The sequence below is a fragment of the Osmerus eperlanus genome, chromosome 10 (genome assembly GCF_963692335.1).
Source record: "Osmerus eperlanus chromosome 10, fOsmEpe2.1, whole genome shotgun sequence".
Lineage (NCBI taxonomy): Eukaryota > Metazoa > Chordata > Actinopteri > Osmeriformes > Osmeridae > Osmerus > Osmerus eperlanus.
In genome coordinates, this window is record NC_085027.1 from 15641736 (window position 1) to 15665678 (window position 23943).

General features: G+C 52.8%; 1 protein-coding gene across 1 annotated transcript in view; it reads right to left on the minus strand.

Moving 5' to 3' along the window:
* Positions 1 to 23943, minus strand: part of LOC134028345 (trichohyalin) — a 127085-nt gene that overhangs the window by 17944 nt on the left and 85198 nt on the right. Inside the window, exons 13-25 of the mRNA XM_062471829.1 lie at positions 15923 to 16060; positions 14444 to 14548; positions 13195 to 13257; positions 11927 to 12181; positions 10215 to 10373; positions 9988 to 10080; positions 9730 to 9885; positions 9287 to 9370; positions 7338 to 7487; positions 3474 to 3695; positions 2620 to 2850; positions 2266 to 2496; positions 228 to 350 (exon numbers count right to left, since the gene is read on the minus strand). Of these exons, the coding sequence (XP_062327813.1) occupies positions 228 to 350; positions 2266 to 2496; positions 2620 to 2850; positions 3474 to 3695; positions 7338 to 7487; positions 9287 to 9370; positions 9730 to 9885; positions 9988 to 10080; positions 10215 to 10373; positions 11927 to 12181; positions 13195 to 13257; positions 14444 to 14548; positions 15923 to 16060 (2010 nt within the window). The remainder of the gene's footprint in view (positions 1 to 227; positions 351 to 2265; positions 2497 to 2619; positions 2851 to 3473; positions 3696 to 7337; positions 7488 to 9286; positions 9371 to 9729; positions 9886 to 9987; positions 10081 to 10214; positions 10374 to 11926; positions 12182 to 13194; positions 13258 to 14443; positions 14549 to 15922; positions 16061 to 23943) is intronic.

Consider the following 23943-nt stretch of genomic DNA (forward strand, 5'->3'; position numbering starts at 1 on the left):
GTTAGAGGCACGCGAGCGGGCACGCACGCACACACCGACATAACGAACAATTATTCAGTCGTGTGTCGGTGGACCCTGGCCTGTCTGGGGATGGCACCACCCCTGTTGCATCGTGGGTAGGAGGGCCGCGTCCGGCTGACGGTTCGCATGCCGACGAGGATGATTTGCTGCAGTGGCTTCTGGTGGGTAGCGGGTGACCTGAGGTATATGAGCTCAGCTGTGCCTACCTGCTGTAGTTCCTGGACGTGGGAGAGCTGGGAGTTGTAGTCCGAGTCCGAGTGGACGTGATTGGCTCGGTACAGAGAGAAGTCGGCCTGGATCTTCACCACACTCTCCTGCTGCTCCTCCACCTAGCAGAGCACACACACACACATCCAGGTAGGTAAAAACAGAAGTATATGTATGGCTTTACATGAGCGACTGAGCAGGGCATACAGACAGCCAGGCAGAACTAGACAAGGGAACCAGTGAGGTTCTAGGTTACTGTGGTTCACAGCAAGACAAAAAGCAGACCCCCCCCCCCCCCCTTCCACACACACACACACACCCTAATGTCCCCCTCCTCCTTCACCCCCCAGTCTGTCAGCACACTGAGCTGGGCCTGATGGTTCGTGACTGGAGAACATTCAGCTTCTCTCAGATGAGTCTGGAGGAGCCAGCACAACAGCTTCACATTAACACACACCCTTGCCCCGAAGACACACACACACACACACACACACTCTAAACCATTGTTAGGGTGTCCCCATCGGTGCTTTCTCAAGCTTGCATTTGTGCCGCTGCACATATAAAACACTCACAAATGGGCACTGTGTTTATGAGTGTCGTATATCTATCTGTTGTTGTTTGTGGCGCTGCTGTTCCAGATGGGGTTTCCTGCGTGTTAGTGGCGTGTTCATAAAGCAGGCCGTCCCATGAACATCAGCTCATATTGATGTCTCACACCAGACTGAGAGAGATGGCCTCTTACAAGATTTGTTCTGTGTCTCTCTCTCCCCCACCTCACACACACACACACACACAAACACCCCCACCCCCACCGGTCGTGTGTGAGAGACGTGGGGGAGAGGTAGAGAAACACTGGTGTGACAGCACACCTTTGGCAGTGATCACTTCAAGGTATTCAGGTCACCACACACACGCACACACACACACAACGACCACCACATGCGGGGATGCGGGTGAGATACAGACTGAGTGAGCGAGCTAGTGGTTTGTGACACAGTGTGCTCTAAGGACCCAGCTGGGGATGGAACAGATCAATACTGTGTGTGTGTGTTACACAGGGCATACGTGTGTGTGTGTGTGTGTGTGTGTGCGAATGTGAGTGATTGAGCGGCCATGTGTTGCTAATGGAGCTCTGTAGTAAGGCTGGGGTGTTACCAGACCCAGGTGGTGGAGAGGGGGGGGGGGGCAAGGAGAAGAGCAGGAAGTTGGGGGGGATGGATGGGGGGGATGGAGTTGAGGGGGAAGACACCTCCATGTTGGGGATCACTGATGGAGGCAGGGCCCCCGCCAGCCCCCGCCACACACCCCCTGTGGTCAGCACCTCTGAGCACCTCCACTGGGCAGAACAGCCATTATTTCAGAGCCATATCGCTTCCCCCAGCATGATTTTCCACTTTCCTCCTCCAGTGCGTTGAGCTGTCACTCTCCCTGGTGGAGCTGTCACACACATGCTGAATCACACACACACGCACGCACACACATACACACACACTGATTCACAAACACACTGATTTACAGACACACACACACCAAGCATGGATGCCCAAGTTACGCACACCAAAACATGAATCCGTTGTCTTCACTGGCCTAACCATGCTATCCAGACCCTCCAGCACCCCGCACCTTCACCCCAACACCCCCCCACCCCCACCAGGCACTTAGGTCCCCCGTCCGGGGAGTTCACTCTCTTTGTTTTCTCAGTGTGTTTTCTCCAGTACGGGAGTTGTGGCTGCGATCAATAGGAATCAGTGGAAACACTTCCTGAGGACCTCCCTCGCCCTTCTCTCCCTCTCCCTCACTACCCTGCCCTGACTGGCCCAGAGAGAAACACAGGGCTCAGGAGAGCACTGTATACGTTGGATGGGAGTGCAAGTTCATGGTGGGGCTCCTGCACTGATCCTGTTACAGACGGACTGACTGGTAGACAGAGAGAGAGAGAGAGAGCGAGAGAGAGAGAGAGAGAGAGAGAGAGAGAGAGAGACCCAGTGACAGACAGACAGTGCCAGCGACGGTGAGAGCTCCAGGGTGGGGGCTGACCTGCGTCCTGAGGTGGGCAGTGTTCTCCCTCAGGGAGCAGATGACCAGCTCGCACTCCTGGCCGTGTCTCCCGCTGTCCTCCAGCTGGGCCTGGGCCTCCCTCAGACGCTGGCCCAGGGTGCCCAGCGCCTCGTCCCCGCTCTCCAGCTGAGCCTCGTGGGCCCTCAGCACGCCCTGCAGCGCCACCGCCTGCGCCCGCAGACGCAGCACCTGCTCCTCGCGCTCCGCCACCTGGGGCACGCACACGCACACACACACACACTTTAAAGGGGAGCCTGACTGCTGCTGCAGATGTACGTCCACTGTGAGCTCTCGGGCCGTGCCGCAGGTGTGTGTGTGTGTGTGGGTCCCTACCTGGGCCCCGGCCTCCCTCAGCTCCTCCTGCTGGGCCTGCAGAGTGCTGTCCTGCTGGGCTAGTCTCCCCATGCAGGCCTGGTACTTGGTCCTGTACAGCTCCAGGGACTGGCTCAGAGGCTGCAGCCTGGCCTCCAGGTCCGAGGCGCCGCTCTCGGCCTCCTGGAGCACGGCCTTCATCCGGACCAGCTCGGCCTCCTGGGAACGCAAGCGCAGGTCCCTCTCGGAGGCCTGGGGACACACACACATGGACGCACGCGCCCACACACACATATGCTCAGGGTCTCCATGACTGTAAGCTGAGTCACTCCAAAACCATTTCAAACAAAATGGAAACTCTCCAATGATGACAGATGGCACCTCAAATATGTTTCCTATCGGCTAAAAATTGCATTGTTACAAGTTCTGCCTTGTTGTAGGAACCCCAGCTTAAAGTGAAGGTCGGCTCCCCTCGTCTCTCCCCCACCCTCTCACTCCTCCACCCCTGGCCCTCTCTCCCCCCTCCACCCCTGGCCCTCTCTCCCCCCTCCACCCCTGACCCTCTCTCCCCCCTCCACCCCTGACCCTCTCTCCCCCCTCCACCCCTGACCCTCTCTCCCCCTCCACCCCTGACCCTCTCTCCCCCCTCCACCCCTGACCCTCTCTCCCCCTCCACCCCTGACCCTCTCTCCCCCTCCTCCCCTGACCCTCTCTCCCTCCTCCACCCCTGGCCCTCTCTCCACCCCTGACCCTCTCTCCCTCCTCCACCCCTGACCCTCTCTCCCTCCTCCACCCCTGACCCTCTCTCCCTCCTCCACCCCTGACCCTCTCTCCCCCCTCCACCCCTGACCCTCTCTCCCCCCCTCTCCACCCACCTCCTCCTCGGCCTGCTGGCTGAGTCTGCGTGCCTGCTCCAGGTCTGCGCGGAGGTGCTGCGCGGAGGCCTTGCTCTGCTGCAGCCGGCCCCGGGCCTCCTGGAGCTGGGCCCTCAGAGCCCCCACCTCCTCCTCGCGGCCCTCCTGCTGGGCCCGCGCCTCCGCCTGCCAGCGCTGCACCTCCCCCTGCTGCTCACACAGCGCCCCCCGCTGGCTGTCACGCTGCAACACACACTGAGTCGTAAGTGGGAGTGTGTGTACAAGTGTGTGTGTGTACAAGTGTTTGTGTGTGGAGTGGTTCGGGGGACACAGTCCCCCAGTACATCGACACACAGCACAAGCGCCTTGTCCATACAGCTCCACTGGTACTTTAATGACACCAACCTCTACATTAGATTATTAGACTCCAGAGAACAATATAGCAGATGGGATAATATTATTTTTTCCCTCTGGCTGATGATGCATTACTAAAACAAGGAGCTGTGGAGCAGATGTCTCTCGGGGTGAGAATAATAAATCAGCCAGACTGGTAACATGGTTGGGAAATGCGTGCTCGCAAACAGCCGCCCACACCCCCGCCCACACCCCCAATACACCTCCGCCCTCCTTCTACTCCCACCCCTATTGACGACCACGCCAGAATGAGAGAGAGAAGGAGAGAGAAAGAAAGACAGAGAGTGAGAGAAAATAGATTAGTTTGCATTTAAATGGAAAACATCATTAAGGCCACAGCTATAATTGTCTTGTTTTAAACAAGTGAAATCTGATAATGACTCCATTAGCGGGTGATTCCAGTACATTGATGTTTGTGTTTGGAGGTCAAGAGAGAGAGAGAGAGAGAGATAGAGAGAGACAGGAAGAGAAAGAGATAAAGAGAGCGAGTGAAACATACTGAGGCTGATCTGTAGAATCTTAAACCATGTAGAAACACAGCCACCCATAGAAAACTAGAAACAGAGATACAAATATAACAGAGACACATGGAGAACAGAGATACATATAGAACAGTAGTGCATGCAGTAGAAAGAAATAGCGATAGATGAACAAAACAAATCCAATTCTAATAGAAGGATGTATGGATAAAGAGTGATGGTCCCTGAGGAGGATGGACAGACAGCAGACAAAGAGAGAGGGAGAGAGAGAGCGCGCGCGAGAGAGAGAGTCTAATCTATTATGGTGTTGAGGACTGCTGCATGGCTGCATACATTACTGCATCAATCAGTGCTAAGCTGCAGTGTAATTTTCGAACTCCCTATTTCTCTCCCAACCTCATCACACAGACAACACCCCGTGGCTATTTCTGATGAGATTCAGAGCTGGAGAGAGGGTGGGAGAGAGGGGGAGGGAGAGGCGAAGGGTGTTTATAGAGCAGCCTACCTCTCTGTTTCTCTCTCTGTTTCTCTCCTCTCCTCTCTCTCACTCTGCTGCTCTAGCACTCTGATTAATTTCCAACTAGATCGCTTGGCCAGCAGTATTATTAGCATAACATTTCCATGGATCAGACCCCGCAATGAAACCCTTTCATCAAGTCGCTTGTCAAACATAAAATTTCAAATCTCATTTTGATTCTAATATCATTTTTATACTGGGGGAGTGTGGGTTGGCAGGGAGGTAGCGGGAGCAGAATAGAAGGATGTGTGTGTGTGTGTGTTTTGGAGGGGGGGGGGGGGTGGGGGTTGTTATGCAGAAGATAAACGGAATCATCAATCAAAATTAAAAGAGCTGAATGAGGCCTCGGCACATCCAGTTCTGGTGCTCTGGTTACGCTTCCACACATACACACACCCGTACACACACCCGTACACACACCTGTACACACACCCGTACACACACCCGTACACACACCCGTACACACACCCGTACACACACACACACACACACACACACACACACACACACACACACACACACACACACACACACACACACACACACACACACACACACACACAGAGCCACCGGCCAAGGTCAGTGCTGTAAGAGGGAGAGTGATTAGAACCAGTGGACATGGGCTGAGAATGAGAATGCTCTCCTGACCCGAGTAGGATCTAATGTCTCCTACTGTCTCCTACTGTCACCTGCTGTCATCTAATGTCTCCTGCTGTCATCTAATGTCTCCTACTGTCATCTAATGTATCCTACTGTGTCCTACTGTCATCTAATGTCTCCTACTGTGTCCTGCTGTCATCTAATGTCTCCTACTGTCATCTAATGTCATCTAATGTCTCCTACTGTGTCCTACTGTCATCTAATGTCTCCTACTGTGTCCTACTGTCATCTAATGTCTCCTACTGTGTTCTACTGTCATCTAATGTCTCCTACTGTGTCCTGCTGTCATCTAATGTCTCCTACTGTCATCTAATGTCTCCTACTGCCATCTAATGTCTCCTACTGTCACCTGCTGTCTCCTACTGTGTCCTGCTGTCATCTAATGTCTCCTACTGTCATCTAATGTCTCCTAATGTCATCTAATGTCTCCTACTGTCACCTGCTGTCATTTAATGTCTCCTACTGTCATCTAATGTCTCCTACTGTCATCTAATGTCTCCTACTGTCACCTGCTGTCATCTAATGTCTCCTACTGTGTCATACTGTCATCTAATGTCTCTTACTGTGTTCTGCTGTCATCTAATGTCTCCTTTCTGTCATGTAATGTCTCCTACTGTCTCCTTCTGTCATCTAATGTCTCCTACTGTCACCTGCTGTCATCTAATGTCTCCTACTGTCACCTGCTGTCATCTAATGTCTCCTACTGTCACCTGCTGTCATGTAATGTCTCCTACTGTCTCCCAGCTGCATTTACCACAGCACATCTCATAAAACACCTGGCACTATATCAAGACAGCCTGCCTAATAAATAACAATAAACACTGCCTCAATTAGAATATGTGCAAAGCTTTCACTAGCACAGCCCCCACTACAAGTGTCAGCCTGGGTACCCATAATTTTGAAAAATAACGCTGTGGGGGAGGAACACGAGGCTTATTTTAATAAGGATACAGAATCAATACAATCTAATCAATCTTGGCTAATTAAAAAAAGCTATATTCTGAAACAATCAAAATGCATAAACAAGATTAAAATAGATGAAGGAGCGGTGCCAGGAGCGCCATGCCGCTAATTAAATGATACTAATTGTAATTCTGCGGCTGTTGCCGTGTGCTGTTTGTTTGTCAACGTGGGGAGAAGGAGAGAATAAATTCCTGGTTACCCACCAGACACTCTCTCTCTCTCCTACCCCTTATCTACCTCTCTCTCTTACCCCTTCTCTACCTCTCTCTCTCTCTTACCCCTTCTCTACCTCTCTCTCTCTTACCCCTTCTCTACCTCTCTCTCTCTCTCACCTCTTCTCTACCTCTCTCTCTCTCACCTCTTCTCTACCTCTCTCTCTCTTACCCCTTCTCTACCTCTCTCTCTTACCCCTTCTCTACCTCTCTCTCTCCTACCTCTTATCCTACTGCTTCACCTCTTATCCTACTGCTTCTCTACATCTCTCTCTCTCTCTCTGCATCTCTTCGTATTGTCTTTCTCTCTCCCTCCGTGTGATGCTAACCCGTGGTGCATGGTGGGGCAGTGAGGAAGGGCTCATCCCAAGGTGTCTAGAACCCGCAGATGAACACATTACCATATTAGTCACAGAGCCCTGCTCGGACAGACTTCAGACCTGCTAGCACCATGAAGGCACAGACGCAGTATTATCTATGAACACAGCCCGTCGGGATGGAAGTGTGTGTGTGTGTGAGGCTGTGGAAAGACTATAGAGATATTAACTTGGCCCATCATTCAAGTGGACGAGAGACAAAGAGGATGGAGGAATGAGAAACGTTAAGTAGAGGTGTGTGTGTTTGTGTGTGTGTGTGAAACCTCAGAGATCAGCACGTCCTTCTCCTGCTGTAGCTGGCTGCTTCGGAGGCGCTGGGCTTCCAGGGCCTCCTCTGTGTGGCTCAGGCTGGCCTGCAGACTGCTCACCTGCTCCTGCACGGTCTGGACCTCCTCCTGCCTGGCCCTCTCCTGCTGCACCCACACACACACCCACACACGCACCCACACACGCACCCACAAACACACACACACACCCACACACACATGTATGAACATCAACACACCCACACACATAAGTACTCAAGTAAAAATCACACATGGACATATGAACACACGCAAGCTTCAAACATACACTTACACTTACACTTACACTTACACACACACACACACACACACACACACACACACACACACACACACACACACACACACACACGCACACACACACACAAAACCAAAAGAGCATACTGCAGGAACAGAGACACAGAACACGGGGTCACCCACAAACAAACAAAGAATATGTGGCTAATTAGAATTCCTCAACCATAAGCAGTTTGCGACACAAGGCTGGTGTCAGGGACACAGAGGCACACACACACACGCACGCACACAAACACACATATCATTAAATGTTCAGTGAAACGTTATCACTTATCAGGAATAATTGCTGCATGTGTGTGCAAGTGTGAAATTGAACAAAATCCCGCTCCATATAATTAAAGAAAACACTGCCGGCAGACAATACAGCGAGTGGTGCAGGGGAGCGTGAAGGCATGGAGGAAGACTGCCAGGCCAGAGCTGTTTGCTGGGGGTTTGGCTGTGTCTCTCTGGGGTCCAGCCTGGAGAGACAGGCTGCCTGGGGTCCTCTGAACCCCTCTCATGACTGGGCACGTTCCTCTCTCTGCCTCCCAACATCCCCCCCCCCCCCCCCCCCCAAGGTAAGGAGGGAGCGTGAGAAGAAAACCTAAAGTAAACGACTCATCCTCCCATCCCCTCTCCTCCTCCGAACCTGAACCCAGCTCTCTCTCTCTCTTTCTTTTTCTCTCTCTCTCTCTCTCTCTCTCTCTCTCTCTCTCTCTCTCTCTCTCTCTCTCTCTCTCTCTCTCTCTCTCTCTCTCTCTCTCTCGACCTGTCTCATCAGGTTAAAATGACATCTCCCTCTGAGTCCCAGGTAACGCCACATAAAGCAATTACTAACAAGGCTGATGTGTCTCCCTCCCCTTGCCCCCCCCAACAAACACAGACGCTCCTCCGCTTTGTACAGGGTGGGGGGGTGGGAGGGGGCTGAGTAGGTAGGGGTATGGGGGTCGGTGGTGGGGGGACATGTGCCCTTCAGCAAAATGAATTTTCCAATTGCAGTTAGTTCTGCCATGAATAAATAAACAAATGAATAATTGAGAGGGCAACATAAATAAATAACATCACAAACATTTCGCTAGCACTCATAAGTATTCCGCAGATGACTTGGGTTGCATGCTAATGATAAAAACAGAACAGGGAGCAGGTTCAGATGCATCACTCACAACTCTGCCCAAAATGTAATAAATAAAAATCTTTCAAGGAACACCAAACATCCTCTCTGCATTGAAGTGACAGGCCTGTCCCATTTTAACACACAGGGACACTCTCGCAAACAAACAACTGACCAGAATGATGGGCAGACAGACGGATGGATGTAGGGGACATGGGTGGGGTGGGGGGGTTGTCAGAGGTATAAATAAATCCAAACTGTGAGGCACTTCTCCCCAACTTTTCCTTCAACAGCAAACTCAGAAATAACACTGAGCCACGACACACACACGCACTCACACACACAGACGCACACACACGTACACACACACGCACACACAACGGACATGTCACCATGTCCTTGAACCCCACCCCTCAGAGCTAAAGAGGTCAGGATGTGTCCCTGGACATTTGGTCTGTGCTGTAGCGAGGGGGAGGTGGGGGGGGGAGGATGTGGAGAGGCTGACCTCCACAGCTCTCACCTCCTCCTGCGCTGCCTGGAGCTGCTCCTGGGCTGTCCTCAGCTCCACCGTCAGCCTCAGCACCACCTCATCTCTGCTGGCCACCTGGACAAGACCACAACCACAACCACACACTCAACCAACCAACCAACAAGAGAGAGAGAGAGAGAGAGAGAGAGAGGGAGAGAGAGGTAGGGGAGAAAGACATAGAGAGAGAGTGAGAAAGAGTTGAGTAGATAAAGACAGAAATAGAGGTGTGGAGAGAGAGACAGCGAGATAGAGAGAGACACAGAGAAAGAGAGAGAGAAAGAGAGAGAGATAGACAGACAGAGAGATAGAGAGATAGTTAGAGAGAGACATAGAGAGAGAGTGTGAGAGAGAGAGCGTTGAGAAGATAAAGACAGAAACAGAGGTGTGGAGAGAGAGAGCAAGAGAGCGAGAGAGACAGAGGAGAGGTCGAGCACCTCCTGTTGTGCTGCTCTGTGTTTCTCTAGCAGCAGGTTGAGCTCATGACCCAGACCCTGGTTCTCCTTCAACTGGGAGGCCAGCCCGTCTCTCTCCTCACCCGCCACACGAAGCTCCCCCTGCAGCCTGCTCACCTGCATCTCCTCCTGGACCAGCTGACCACACACACACACACACGTGGGGAGGAGACACCGACTGGGGTGAGAAGAGAAGCCTAGCGGAGAGAGCAGCCTGTGAGCCTTGGCAGGGCTGGTTACCTGGGCGTAGCAGGTGGTGTATTGCTGCTGGAGCTGGAGCAGGTCTGCTCTGACCTCAGACATCCTCTCCTCCGTCTCCCCACACTGGATGTCCTGAAACGCACCCGGGGGCAGCTCACACACTGGGTCCCCACTCAGGGCTCAGTGGACCTGGCTGCTTGTGACTGTGTGTGCTTCTGTACCTGGTCATACTGGGGGGTGGGGGTGTGTGTGTGTGTGCGTTCTACCTGGTCAGCCCTCTCTCTCCTGAGAGAGCCCAGCTCGGACGACAGCTGCCGCAGTGCATCCTGGGAGGAGAGGAGCTGTCGTCGGAGCGTGGACGCGTCTTGTTCCTCCGCCTGCAGCTTGGCCCTCAGTACCTCCGCCGTGTCCTGGTGCTGGCACAGCTGGGGAGGGGGGGGGGGGGGTAGGTCGTCACTGTCTAGAACAGGCGCTGCACTAAGCACAGGGGCGGGGTGAGGGTGGGATTACACTGGCTCAGACAATAAACAGGAAGCAGGAGGTTCCAATCAAACATAGATTTTCCGCCTCTGTCTGCGCCGCTTCTTATGCAGCCTTCGGAAAATCAATGGCCACGATGATGCAGATAATGGCTGTTTGCGTCACACAATGATTCTAATTGCAAGACGCGCGTCTAACCGCAGTCCATCTAAAGGACACACAACAGAAGACGCGCGTCTAGTTAGAATCCAATTGAATTCCGTAAAGTTTTAAGGAAATGGGTTGGCTTTTGGGGGGGAAATGGCCGCATCCGCTGTTCCTATTTTTCAGCAAATTGGATAATGAGGGTTTACACCGAATCATTTCTGCTTGTTATTCAGCCGTTATGAAAGGATTGTGGATTGCACATACTGTAATTATCCATGAAGCATCTTTTCCACTCTATTTCTACTCCCAAAGTCATTGTCCTGCGAAAATACGATAAGACTACGTTGTAGCCAGTGTGGGAGTAGAGGGGGAGAGAGAGAGAGAGACGGCGGGGGGAGAGAAAGGGAGATGGAGAGAGGAGGGATGTGGATGTATATTTACGAGGCCTTTCAAACCAACAGTAACTACGTCACATTAACCAACGCTGTTGGCAAACACAACATGGACGCTCGATGGGTGAGTGGAATCGTTCTCTCAGTCTCGCCAGTCAGACAGGCCTCTTCAGAAAGAACAGCATGAATCCACACAGGCAAAGCGAAGGGCTCAAAAACCGAGGTATGAAGACACCCGTTTCAGTGCGGCGGTCATGTCAGTGTGAGTGACGGTTGACCTTGAACCGATGCTGTAACAGAGTATCAAATATAGCATGTTCTGTCTCAAGAACCATCATCAACAAGCCAGGCGTTGACTCCCTTTGTCTCAGCTTTTAGTTCCTTCCCCGCAAATCTCATTAAGGGCTTCTGTCAGCCTGCTTTCTAAGCACAAAATGGTCATTAAAAGCAGGGAGCTCATATGCATTTTAGCGCTGTGCACTTAAAAGCAAGAGGGGGACAAAAAGGAAAAGAAATCTAATTTCCTGTGTCTGCTGATTGGAGGCTGATGTGGAGCTCAAGCTAATTAAACCCCTGTGACCTGATGTGATGGAGGTCTGCCCCCCCCCCCCCCCCCCCACACACACACACCACCTCCTGCTGCTATCACCATGCCCCCTCCCCTCTCACGCTTATCTACAATCACCCCCCTACACCCTCCACTTCCTCCCCAAGGCCTCCTCCTCTTCTCTTTCTCTGTCAAACAAACCTTCTTAACCTCCAATGCCTCAGTCAGACCCTAGCCCCAGCCCTAGCCCCAACCCGAGCCCCAGCCCTAGCCCCAGGCCTAGCACAAATTCCAGCCCTAGCCCTAGTTCTAGCCCCATCCCCAACTCCAGACCTAACCCCAGCCCCTGCCCTAACCCCAGCCCCTGACCCTAACCCAGGCCCCTGCCCTAACCTCAGCCCCAGGCCCTCACCCTGGCCTCCAGCTCCTCCAGGCTGAGCAGCAGCTCTTGGTTGTGGGCTGCCAGACTGGTGCTCCTCTCCTCCTGCCCACACAGGCTCCTGAAGGCCGTGTCCCGGCCCCGCTGGACCTCCTCCAGCTCGGCCTCGCGCAGCCTCAGGGCCTCAGACACGGCGTGGCAGCGCTCCCTCGACGCCCGGAGGTCTCTCTCGTGCCGGGCACTCTCCTCCGCCCGCTCCCGCCCCGCCTGCACCTCCGCCTGGCACACCTGGAGGACACACCGGGTCAGGGTCAGGGTCAGCTACACAGCACAGTCTCTGGGTACATACTCTGCTCAGTCATGGACAGTCATAGACATCCTTGGAACACAAACACAGACATAGACATACCACACCACACACAGTCTTACACAAACATCACTGAAACAAAATGTGTCGAGCACCCAGAGAGAGCAGACACACAAAAAGAGGCCAACCCTCTTTTCTTTTTTTCCCTGAGATTCTGAGTCCCCCCCCTCCCCCCCCCCCCCCCCCCAAGTCACACAAGGCTCCCTGGACGCTGGAACAACAACACGTCTGTTACATCTCTAATGAGTTTTCACTTAGACCCACTCTGAGAGAAGGAGAAGATTCTTTATGAACTGACCGAGTCACACGGTGACAGCGCCGCCACATAAAAGTCTGACGCGAGTGAAACCGCCGCGCGTTAGCCGAGTGTGAAAATATACTGAGCGCGCACCTCTGCAGACCCCTCCTATTAATCAACCTGTCTGCACTTTGTTTGGAGAGTAATCTTGTCCAACCACCAGAGGAGCACTCAGCGGTAAGTGGCGCTTGGCCGTGGCGCTTTGAAGGCCGTGCTTTATTGCGTTTCCAGAGCCTGTGAGGCCGCGCTGTAAAAACACACAGCCTCAGCCCTCAACACGAGCCTGGGGGGGTTACTCACCTCACACATCAGCCAGCGCAGGCCCCGGGACCACCTAAAGAGACCCTGCTTAGCGACTCTCACTCTCCCAGACACCCAGGTCATATATGTCCCTCCTGGGCATGCCCTGTGGCAGGGCCCCCCCCCAGCCCCAGCCCCCGTCTCTGCCTCAGTGGCCCCTGGTGGCAGGATGACTGGCCAGACCTCTGGCGTGGACCACCAGAATCTTGTCCAAGGGGCCACACATGCAGACGCACCGCACACACACGTCAACACACACATGTGCACACAGGCAGTAAAGACCATGGCCGTCAAGCAGGAGTAGAGCTGTCTGAAGCTGGTCTGGAGGTGACCCACCTTGTCCTTGAGATGCTGCTGTTCCTCTCTCAGCCTCTTCACGTCGTCCTCTCTCCCACTGAGCTGAGGTAGGGAGAGAGAGAGAGACAGTCAGAGAGAGAGAGACAGACAGTCAGAGAGAGAAAGACAGTCAGACAGAGATAGACAGACAGTCAGTCAGACAGACAGACAGTCAGAATCCTCCTTTCCTCTCTTTTCTGACTAGACGTTCATTAAGAGGCAACAGAATGTTTTGTCAACCGAAAAGTTAAAAACGTCCGTCTTCTGTATTCACTCGACCTCTTCAGGAATACCTCTGTACATGTTTTAATATGACAGAAAAAAAATGACGTCTGGAATAAAAAGTGTTGAAATATTGAAGAGGGTTGGTGGCTAGGGAGTAGAGGACCGGTAATGCATGAAGCAACGACAAATGGTGTGTGTGTGTGTCACTGACAGCCTTAGACTTGCAGCCTCCAAAGCAGGTTTTCCGGTACCCCAAGCCCCTGGACCTTATTACCACTGCCCCCCCACCTACTGTACCCTTCTGTTTGAGCTTTAATAGTTAGGGAAATGAAGGCGAGAGCAGGCTTGGTTGAGCCTCCCTGGTAAACAGCAGATATAGACCCTAGACTGACTGACTGTGGCGGAAATGAAACCTCTAAGTTTAATGAGTGAACGGGGTGGAGGTGTCAGTCAGGCTGTGTGGAGATGTGAGCGCGTGTTCCGGCCAAGTGACTGCTCTTTCCGAGGTATCCTCTCTCCTCTCGAGGGCGGGCGACATCACTTCTGACCCCTCGCTCTTTTCTCTCTCTCCTGTTTCCCGGAGGTCGAGCGTGTCTGAATGAGCCGCGAGGCCGCGGGAGATGGAAAACGCTTTTCTCTCGGCATGAAAAGAGGGTTTGACTCGATGGTCGGGGGGGGGGGGGGGGCGTCGTGGAACTCCTCGTCTTAGAGCACGCACGTCTTTTCTCTCTCTCTCGCTCTCTCTCTCTCTCTCTCTACAGCGGGGGGGGGGGGGGTCAAAGGTGTCAAGGCACATAGCCCCTAGAGAGCTGCTCTCTTTCAGCTGACTGAAAGCAAGGGATGAGTTGTCTGGGAAGGCAATATGCAGTACAAGGACGGGGAGTGAACTTGAAAAGACAACACACACACATGAGTGTGCTAGAAGGGGGGGGGGGGGGGGGGAGGTGGAGTCTTTATAGAGGACAAGAGGGGTGTTATGTGAGTGTGTACTGTGCTCCCTGGACCCCCCAGACAGAGGACTGACCTTGTTGCGCATCTCCTGGGACTCAATCTCCAGCTGTTCCTTCAGCCGGCACACCTCCCCCTGGAGCTCAACAATCCGCTCTTCTCTGTAACACTCTGCCTCCCCCTGCTTATTATAGACACCGAGACACACACACACACACACAACACAAAGACACAGAGAGAAAAGGGCAGAGGTGAGACACACAGGGGGCTGAATGTGTCTGTTTTTAAAGGTGTCAGCGGACAGCTTTGCATTATGCATATCACACCTCTGAAATGATCCATTAGCGGGTTGGAGTGTGAGAGCTGCTAAATAAGCTGACAGGATGCCAATGCAGCACAGCCTACATCCTCATCCCTGCTTTTACCCCCAGATGAGAGGTGGTCTCTGGGGGGGGCTGATGCCAGGCCGGGGCTGAAGGCTAGGGGGGCCTGGTGGACCCCTGAACAGACAACTGTCTCTGCTAGTGAGCAGGCCTAGCGCCAGTCCCCCCTCGGACACAACCAGAGAGACAGAGGGATGGAGCAGGAGAGAGAGAGGGATGGAGCAGGAGAGAGAGAGAGGGATGGAGCAGGAGAGAGAGAGAGGGATGGAGCAGGAGAGAGAGGGATGGAGCAGGAGAGAGAGAGGGATGGAGCAGGAGAGAGAGGGATGGAGCAGGAGAGAGAGAGGGAGAGAGAGAGAGAGAGAGAGAGAGAGAGAGAGAGAGAGAGAAGGATGGAGCAGGAGAGAGAGAGAGAGGGATGGAGCAGGAGAGAGAGAGAGAGAGAGAGAGAGAGAGAGAGAGAGAGAGAGATGGAGCAGGAGAGAGAGAGAGAGAGAGATGGAGCAGGAGAGAGAGAGAGAGAGAGAGAGAGAGAGAGAGAGAGAGATGGAGCAGGAGAGAGAGACAGACAGTAAAAGAGAACCCCCTCACCCCACAACCCCCCGTACACCCAGACACTGATTTATAATTTTAATATCTCTAATTTCCACGGCAGCGCCCGCTTTCCAAATGTCATTTTCCAATTTATGTCAAACCGTGTGACCATTTTTCTTAATACGGCTTATGACAAGCTTGCTCGCAGGGCGGATATGCAATTCAGATAGAGTGTTTTACAGGCACAGGGGTGTTTGTGTGTTTATCTATATCAGAGCCCACTCAATATGCTGGTGATGGGGAGCCTCACATAGGAGAAATAAAAGGTTTGGCTGGTAAAAATGGCTGCAGGGAACAAAATAATAATTCTGCTATCAATCTAATCATTATAGTTATCATAATAAGAATTACGATGGTGGTAATGATAATGTATTAAAATATGCATTAACGGTAAGAGCGGGAAATGGAACACGGGGAGGCTTTGCGGTTTGTTTTATGAATATTTATGTTAATTAAAACAGGACCTCCCCTTTTTATGTACCTCCATATCTTTTGGGTTAACCGCTTGACTCGAACGCAGTGGGCGAGCAGAGAGGATGGTGAGGAGAGAAGGGGGAGGGGGTGTGGCGGTGGCTCACCCTGATGGCGGCGCTGTGGAGCTCCTCTCTGATGCGGCTCAGCTGGGCCAGCAGGGCGGTCCTCTCTCTCTCCCACGCCGCCTCTCTCCCGCGGTGCTGGGCCAGGCAGCCCTGCAGCTCGGCGCTCCTGTCCTGCGTCTGACACAGATTACGCGTTACAGCGCGGAGCGCAACAGCGATGGGCAGATCGACGTGGGAGCTCCAGCGGAGGACAGCGGCCTTGTCTGGACGCTGACGTGGGCGCCCTGGGGATTTAGCGAGCAGGACTAGCCGCGGCTCTCTGGCCCCTGGTACCGGGAGGAGGCCAGGGCTCCAGTGCCTCCAGCCCTGCTTGTCCATCCCAGGGGACGCTCTCCCCCAGGGCCACAGAGCAGGCCAGTCTGGGCCTGGGTGTAGGCCACTGTGTGTGTGCTAGGCCTGTGCTAGGGCTAGGTCCAGGGCTAGGCCGTGCTGTGAGTGATGCGGATAGGCTAGCCCATGGCTAGGGAGTGTGTTGCAGACTAGCAGGCTGTGTGTGTGTGTGTCTGTGTCTCTACCACACAGCGCTGAGGCCTGGAGGTGTGATAAGACCAGTCTCCCCAGCTCCCCCGGGCCGACCAACAGCCTATCGGACGGGATCGAGCGGTGGCCTGCCAGAGCATGTTGCCCAACATCAAAAAAAGGGTAAAAATAACAGGAACAAGTTGTCGGAAATGAAATTTCAATTCATCCAGTCCCTTTTATACACTGGTGCGGTAGCTTGCCGTGGAGAGGGAGGGATCAATAGTGTTTAGACAGCAGAGCAGATTTTCTAAGCGCCGGATCAATAGGATAGAGAGAGGAAAAAATACCCCGGCTTTTCTTTGGGTGTTGTAGTAAATACGAACAAATCAGTGGCCTTAGGCTAAATGGATTGACCAGTTGTTTTCCCAGCTCTGTGCTGTAAATAAAGATCTAGTCTGAAGTCTGTGACGGGGGGCCCAGAGGGGGGGGAGGCAGTGGCACAGGAGCCACGATGGGCTGCTTCCCCTGACTGGACCCCCAGCACCACGGAGCCAGGAGCAGCTGGAGGGAGGCCCCAGGGCCTGGGGGCTGGCTCTGTGGAGAAGCCCAGGTTGATGGAGGGATTCCTGGGGAGGTACAGCGCATACAGCAGGCCCTGGGGAAGTACAGGGGCGTTTGGGAAGCACCGTAGCAGCCCCGGGGAGGAGGAGGCCCACATGTGCATGGAGGCCCATGGAGCCAGAAAACAAGCCCGGGCGTGAGAGGGGTTTGTTGGGGAGACAGAGGGACATGGGTCCCTGGAGGATTTGGGACAGCGGGGATGAAGCTGTTCACAGTGCGAACCCACTCATGTCATCTAGAAGGCCTGTAGATTCAGTTGGAGAAGAGCAACAGTCTGAACAGAAAATGTCACAGATAATAGATTGATGTTTCTCTCGGTTTTTCATAAACCTTTACAATATGCCACCAAGATGACTTTTAGGGGAACTTAAAAATGGTCGTTAAAGTAAATTGGGGGTGTTGGCTTTGACAGATGTGAATGTGGCAGGTCAAATATCAGCAGTGTGGCATTGGGCTAATCAGAGACTGGGATCCTGACAGCATGACTGATCACCTGCTTGCTTTGCCTCACCTCTGGACTTATTAAAGAACAACACCACGGGCCACAGTCGTCCCCCCCCCCCCCCCCGGCACATCTGATCTATGAAATTCATCACAAAGTCCTCCTCAGCTCGCCCCAAACCAAACTCAGACTGGAGGAACAAAACAATAAAGAATGCTGGCCCTTCCTGATTGCCTGCTAACGCTGGGAGAGAAGCCATTAAAGGCAAGTGAGAGTGTGTTTGTGTGAGTGTGTGTGTGTGTGTGTGTGGAGGCATGGTCGTTCTCACCACAGGGCAGGAATAGGGATGGTGAGGCTTGGACACTAACCCCTGATAGGTATGCAGGAACAAATAGGTCTTAGTGAATGGAAAAACATTCCATAATATTCATCTTCCATTTTCTTTGTTGCAGCAGATGTCAGCGCAAATCTGGCTATACATTTTTTTTTTATACAATTAACCGAGGGAAAAGCTGGCCTTTGTAATGTCATCCACAACTAACTCAGAAAAATGTCTATTGACCTCTGCAGAGTATAAAGACCAGAATATCAATGGTTTTCTTTTTCGGTTGATAGAGGAGGGGAGGAGACAGCAAGCCGAGCTCTGCACTGGTCCTCTACAGCAGCCCATTCATCACACACACACACACACACACACACACACACACACACACACACACAAACACACACACACGCACACACCGAACACACACATGCTCACACACACTTCTAAGTGATTTATAATTGGCCCCATTCTGCCACTCTGTCAGGGAGAGTGTCTGTGACATGAAAGGGCTGGGCTCTGCGTCTCTGACAACCTGGAGTTTGGTGATGCTGCGGCGGACCTCTGAACTAACTAATGCCACACACACAAACCCCCTGGAACACACACACACACCGGACAAACATCCGCCTCGGCGACTATATGCACCAAAGTCATCAGTCCATTCTGTGGAATTGATTCAAGGGCAATTTAGCAAAATAATCTAGGGGCTATTAGAGGTGTGCATCCTACCAAGTCAGTATGTGTGTGTGTGTGTGTGCATTCCGTAGTCGTGACCTACGGTGCTCAAAGGTCATTCCAGATGGAGCGTTGAGAGGAAGGTTAAGCTAAGCTCCCAGCCTTCCTGAGCACCAGGCCTTAATGAGGCTATCCCTCACCCCTTCACGTCAGCTGACGTGGGGGTTCAGACGTTGTAGAGGCAGGGAAGATGTTGTAATGTCCTCCCCCTGGCCGTTCACCCACGCTGAGAGGCACCAGGGAGCAGTAAGAGCCCTCTGCTCTTCTCTCCCACAGTCCGTAACAGCCCAGATATCAGCATCATCGCACGCCATATCTCTATGCGGAGACTCATCAAACATTTACGTCAACCGTGGTTTCTGAGGTTCCGGAAAATCCTCACTGTAATTATGTTTCAGTAATAGGATTGTTGTCCCCCCCCCCCCCGCCCCCCCCCCCACCGCAGAGTGAAACAGTTATTTTTGACAAATGGCGGAGCTGGCCATAAAGGAGACTCCTTGTCCTGTTTCTGGAGTCTGATCAAACTCTGTTTACTCCACCAGGGGACTGGCCGAGACGGCTGATCATTAGCCTGCCTGCCTCCACACAGGCCTCGCAATCCCCACACGAGGGGGGGGGGGGGGGGGGGTGCATCAGTCAGGTGGGGGTAGGGGGGGTACGCACACATACACGCACTCCCCTCGTCTCATCTCAGTCCGTGAAGATGCCAAAACGACTGTCTCACCCCTCCTCCTCGTCATCCCCTCAGCACTCAAGCACACTCCCAGAATTGAAGTATTCATTCTTTACACAAATGCTGTTCCACTTTCAGCAAATTAGCCTTATCGAGGTAGGTCGTGTTTGTAGACAGGCTGTTGTCAGCATTCACACAAGAACACCGTTTTTTCCAGGGGGAGGGAGGGTAGACAGGTGACTAGGGCTCACGCCAGGCACCGCTGACAACACACCAAAGCCCACACAGCCCTGAGTGCGACGTCATGCATCACACACGGTTTCCGCCTTCTAAATAAAGCATTTGAAAGATCCGACGCGCGTTTGATGTGATTTAAGAACGGTCAGGAGTGTCTGTGTCCCGGCTCTGCCCTCACTCTTCCTCTAGCTGTACCCTGCGTGAGGGCTGTGCCTCTCACTGAGTGGTCATCAGCATGGTCAGCTCTCTTCTTCTCCCTGTCTGTGAGGTATTTTGGGGTCCAGGGAGGGAGGGAGGGAGGAAGACAGGAGCTACCCAGAGTGTTTATGTTCCGGTTGCTGGGACACAGGATTCTAATGTGTAACACAGGGCACTCCAGAATGCACCCGCCCCGGGCTGTTCTCTAAGTGGTCTTTACTTTGAAAACACAGGTGCCCTCGAGGGGGATGGGATGAGTGGTATTGCTGGTGTGTGTTTATGTGTGTGTGTGTGTGTGTGTGTGTGTGAGGGTGGGTGGAGGGAGAGTGAAGGACAGGGTAGCAGTGCTTGGAGGGCCATGCAGCGCTCTGAATAATATACCCATACATCATGGGTCTGTGTCAGGGTTTGATTCACGGTGGAGGAATTGCAGAAACCACTGTGGTATTAGCTTTAATAATGCAAGCTGGGGTTAGGCTCTTACTCTTTTCTGACAAATATGGGCAAATCAATTAATTCCACTGACATTCTCCCAAAGCACACATATAAATCCAATATGGAGTTGCTTTCTTGTTTTTGTTGTAGAAAGTAAACCATGCAAGCATAATTCCAAGTTGTTTATGTCCTCATTCTGAAAATACCTCGACAGGGTAGGCTGTCTGTTCTCGTGCCAGTTACAAGACTTTGAAATGGAGATATTGACTCGGGCTCAAATAATGCTTGGATGACATCAACGTAAAGGGCACGAATCGTTTCAGGATTGGCCTAGTGCAGCCTGTTTCAACACGTCCGACAAAACCAGTCTGGTCAGACTCCCTGCCGTACGGAGCTTTGTGTACATGCCGTCGATAAACCCTTATTAGTAAACAAACGAGACTGCAAACAATTAAAATCTCTTGTCTCGTCCCCTCTATGCCCCGGTCTTTGTCTCTCCATCATAACGGCCTAACTAACTGTCTGTGGCCATTAATGAACACAGCGGTATGGCATAGGCCATAGCCTGGCTGCCCTTATCAATACTTCTAAAAACAGAACATCAATCGCTGAAGGGACAGGAGGTGCTCCGGGTTGAGGGTGAGCCTCGCCAGCCTGATTAGGCTGAGAGCCGCACGCCACGCCAGGAGACACAAAGAGAGGAGAGGGGACAGAGGGGAGAGGGAGAGAGGTGTAGGGAAGAGGAGAGGGGACAGAGGGAAAGAGAGGTGTAGGGAAGAGGGGAGGAGACAGAGGGGGGAGGGAGAGAGAGGTGTAGGGAAGAGGAGAGGAGAGGGGACAGAGGGGAGAGGGAGAGAGAGGTGTATGGAAGAGGAGAGGGGACAGAGGGAGAGAGAGGTGTAGGGAAGAGGGGAGGAGACAGAGGGGGGAGGGAGAGAGAGGTGTAGGGAAGAGGAGAGGAGAGGGGACAGAGGGGAGAGGGAGAGAGAGGTGTAGGGAAGAGGAGAGGAGAGGGGACAGAGGGAGAGAGAGGTGTAGGGAAGAGGAGAGGAGAGGGGACAGAGGGAGAGAGAGGTGTAGGGAAGAGGAGAGGGGAGGGGACAGAGGGAGAGAGAGGTGTAGGGAAGAGGAGAGGGGAGGGGACAGAGGGAGAGAGAGGTGTAGGGAAGAGGAGAGGAGAGGGGACAGAGGGGAGAGGGAGAGAGAGGTGTAGGGAAGAGGAGAGGAGAGGGGACAGAGGGAGAGAGAGGTGTAGGGAAGAGGAGAGGAGAGGGGACAGAGGGAGAGAGAGGTGTAGGGAAGAGGAGAGGGGAGGGGACAGAGGGAGAGAGAGGTGTAGGGAAGAGGAGAGGAGAGGGGACAGAGGGAGAGGGAGAGAGAGGTGTAGGGAAGAGCAGAGGAGAGGGGACAGAGGGGAGAGAGAGGTGCAGGGAAGAGGAGAGGGGACAGAGGGGAGAAGGAGAGAGAGGTGTAGGGAAGAGGAGAGGAGAAGAGAGGGCAGGGAAAGAAAGGAGAGCAGAGGATGACCCAATTAAAACAATGGAAATTCAGGCTCGCTACTCAGTTTCAGTCACATGCAATGATTTAGAACCCTGGAGAAAGGTGGAGAGCAAGTCTATTTGTCTCTAAAAAGCCCTGTTCCTACATTATTATTCCAGCCTAATGAAACCTTTCTGCATTTCTTCATTTCCCTACATTTGCCTGTCACTGCACAGTTCATAAATATTGTCTTATTATTATCATGATCGTGATTTCTTTCTGATATGCCGGAAAATTCAGAGGCAATTACCGAAGTGACAGGTGAAATGTGAGCGCGCTGAAAAAGAAATGAAGGGTTGCCATGGCGACGGGCCGAGAGAATCAGATTGCGTGCGCGTGGTCACGTGACCCAGCCTGCTGCACACAGCTCAGCTGAGGCCCCCTGGACCAAAGGACACTTAACCTCAATAGCTGGCAGCAATCGCAGACCCATCCAGCAGAATTTATTTGCTATTTCTGTCTAAAGGTCAGGGTGGCTGTATGTCTGGGGCTCCGCTCAGGCACCGGTCCAGCCCAGGACGCTTTCCTCCACTCTCCCCAAAGACAGGCTCTGTGGGCTGGGTAGAGACCAGTGCCAGAGAGCCCCCACTGGAGTATTTACTGCTTTCAGGAATAATCTGCATTTAAAGCATCTGACAACCTAACACCACCAGTGACGCTGGGAAAGCAGTAAATCTGACAATATCGAGGCGTAGCCAGCACTGACAGAATGCTGATGCACTGCCACACACACACACACACACACACACACGCTGATCTGCTATGCAGGGCACCCAGCGACAGTGATAAGCACGGCATGATCATGGCTGTGGGAGGGCTGGAGGAGCCAGGGCTGACGTCCAGGCAGGGTCTGGAGCCATAGGTGCCAAGGGAGCTTCAGTGTCAGCTATACAACTGTATAGCTTTCTGTCAGGCTGCCATGAATACCACACCCCTGAGCCCTGTCAGAGCTGTCGAACCCCAACCCTGTGATCCCTCCTATTAAGAATACAATACCTTATGCACAGACAAGGATTAATATTTGAGGACGTGTAAAATGGAATTGGAAACGAAATGACTTGGATGAGAAGTTAATTATAGAACGCCTTGCACAAATATATCTTTTCAGATTGTGACGGTCTGTGTGTTTTCCTGGAGATGGGGGGGGGGGCATCTGGATCAAACAGTCCCCCGAACAGAGCCAGCCACCGCCAAGGTAACCTACAGTATGGACTTAAGAAATGGGGGTCTTTTGGTTGACCACCTCCCCCTCTCTCAGAGGACAAAGTCACGGCTGAGTCTGAAGGACATTCCCCCTCCCTCGCCTGTGAGTCCGGAAGGTTCGACTTGACACGGTGCGACTGCCTCACGACTCCACGGCGCCGACAGTGGAGGGGAGGTCACCCCGAGACGCTCCACACCGACATAGAGACCTTGATTTGCAATACCATTTGCAATTCCGATTACAAGTGATTAGCATGGATTCAAAAGAGCAAAACACAACAGAACACAAAATGCTGTCGGTACTGATGGCGACGCGAATGGCCATGGCTTGGAAATGTACATAATAAATAAATAAAAAAAAGTTCAAACGAAAGGAAGAGGGGGAAAAAATCATTCCACTGAAGCAATTACGGATCTAATCAGAGCTTTCTGCATGGACGTCCCGCTCTCCTATCTCACTCCCATTTGCATCATAACACAGCGTGCAATATTAATTTCCGAGTTTACTGCTTATTGGAAGTGCAAAGTATGAAAAGCCATTAAAGCTGCAAATGGGAAAGCAATTTGCTGTCACACGGATTCGGCTCTATTAAAGAGAAGAAAAAAAAATCTTGTTAACCATTTGGAATTAGAGTCATTTGGCAAAAGGCATTCTGCCGCACTCCACTAAAATAAGTAATTATCCTTCCCTTCTTCCTCTCCCCCTCTCTCTCTTTCAATTGCAGAAGCAAGGAAAGGGGGGGGGAAGGGGGAGGGAAGGGAAGGGGGGGGGAAAGGACGGCCCCCCCCGATGGCCCCTCATCAGGGACACGTGACCAGCCCCCTGGTCCAACCCATACCAGCCACTCTAGTCCTCAAACACACCTAGTCCAGCCTGTCCAGTCCTCAAACACACCTAGTCCACCCTCTCCAGTCCTCAAACACACCTAGTCCACCCTCTCCAGTCCTCAAACACACCTAGTCCAGCCTCTCCAGTCCTCAAACACACCTAGTCCACCCTCTCCTGTCCTCAAACGCACCTAGTCCACCATTCCGGACCAGCAGTATTCCTATCAGACTACGCCAGGGGAACTCTCTCCCTCCTCAGGCCTCAGAGAGTAGTTTCTCCAGGGCATCCCACAGGCACACAG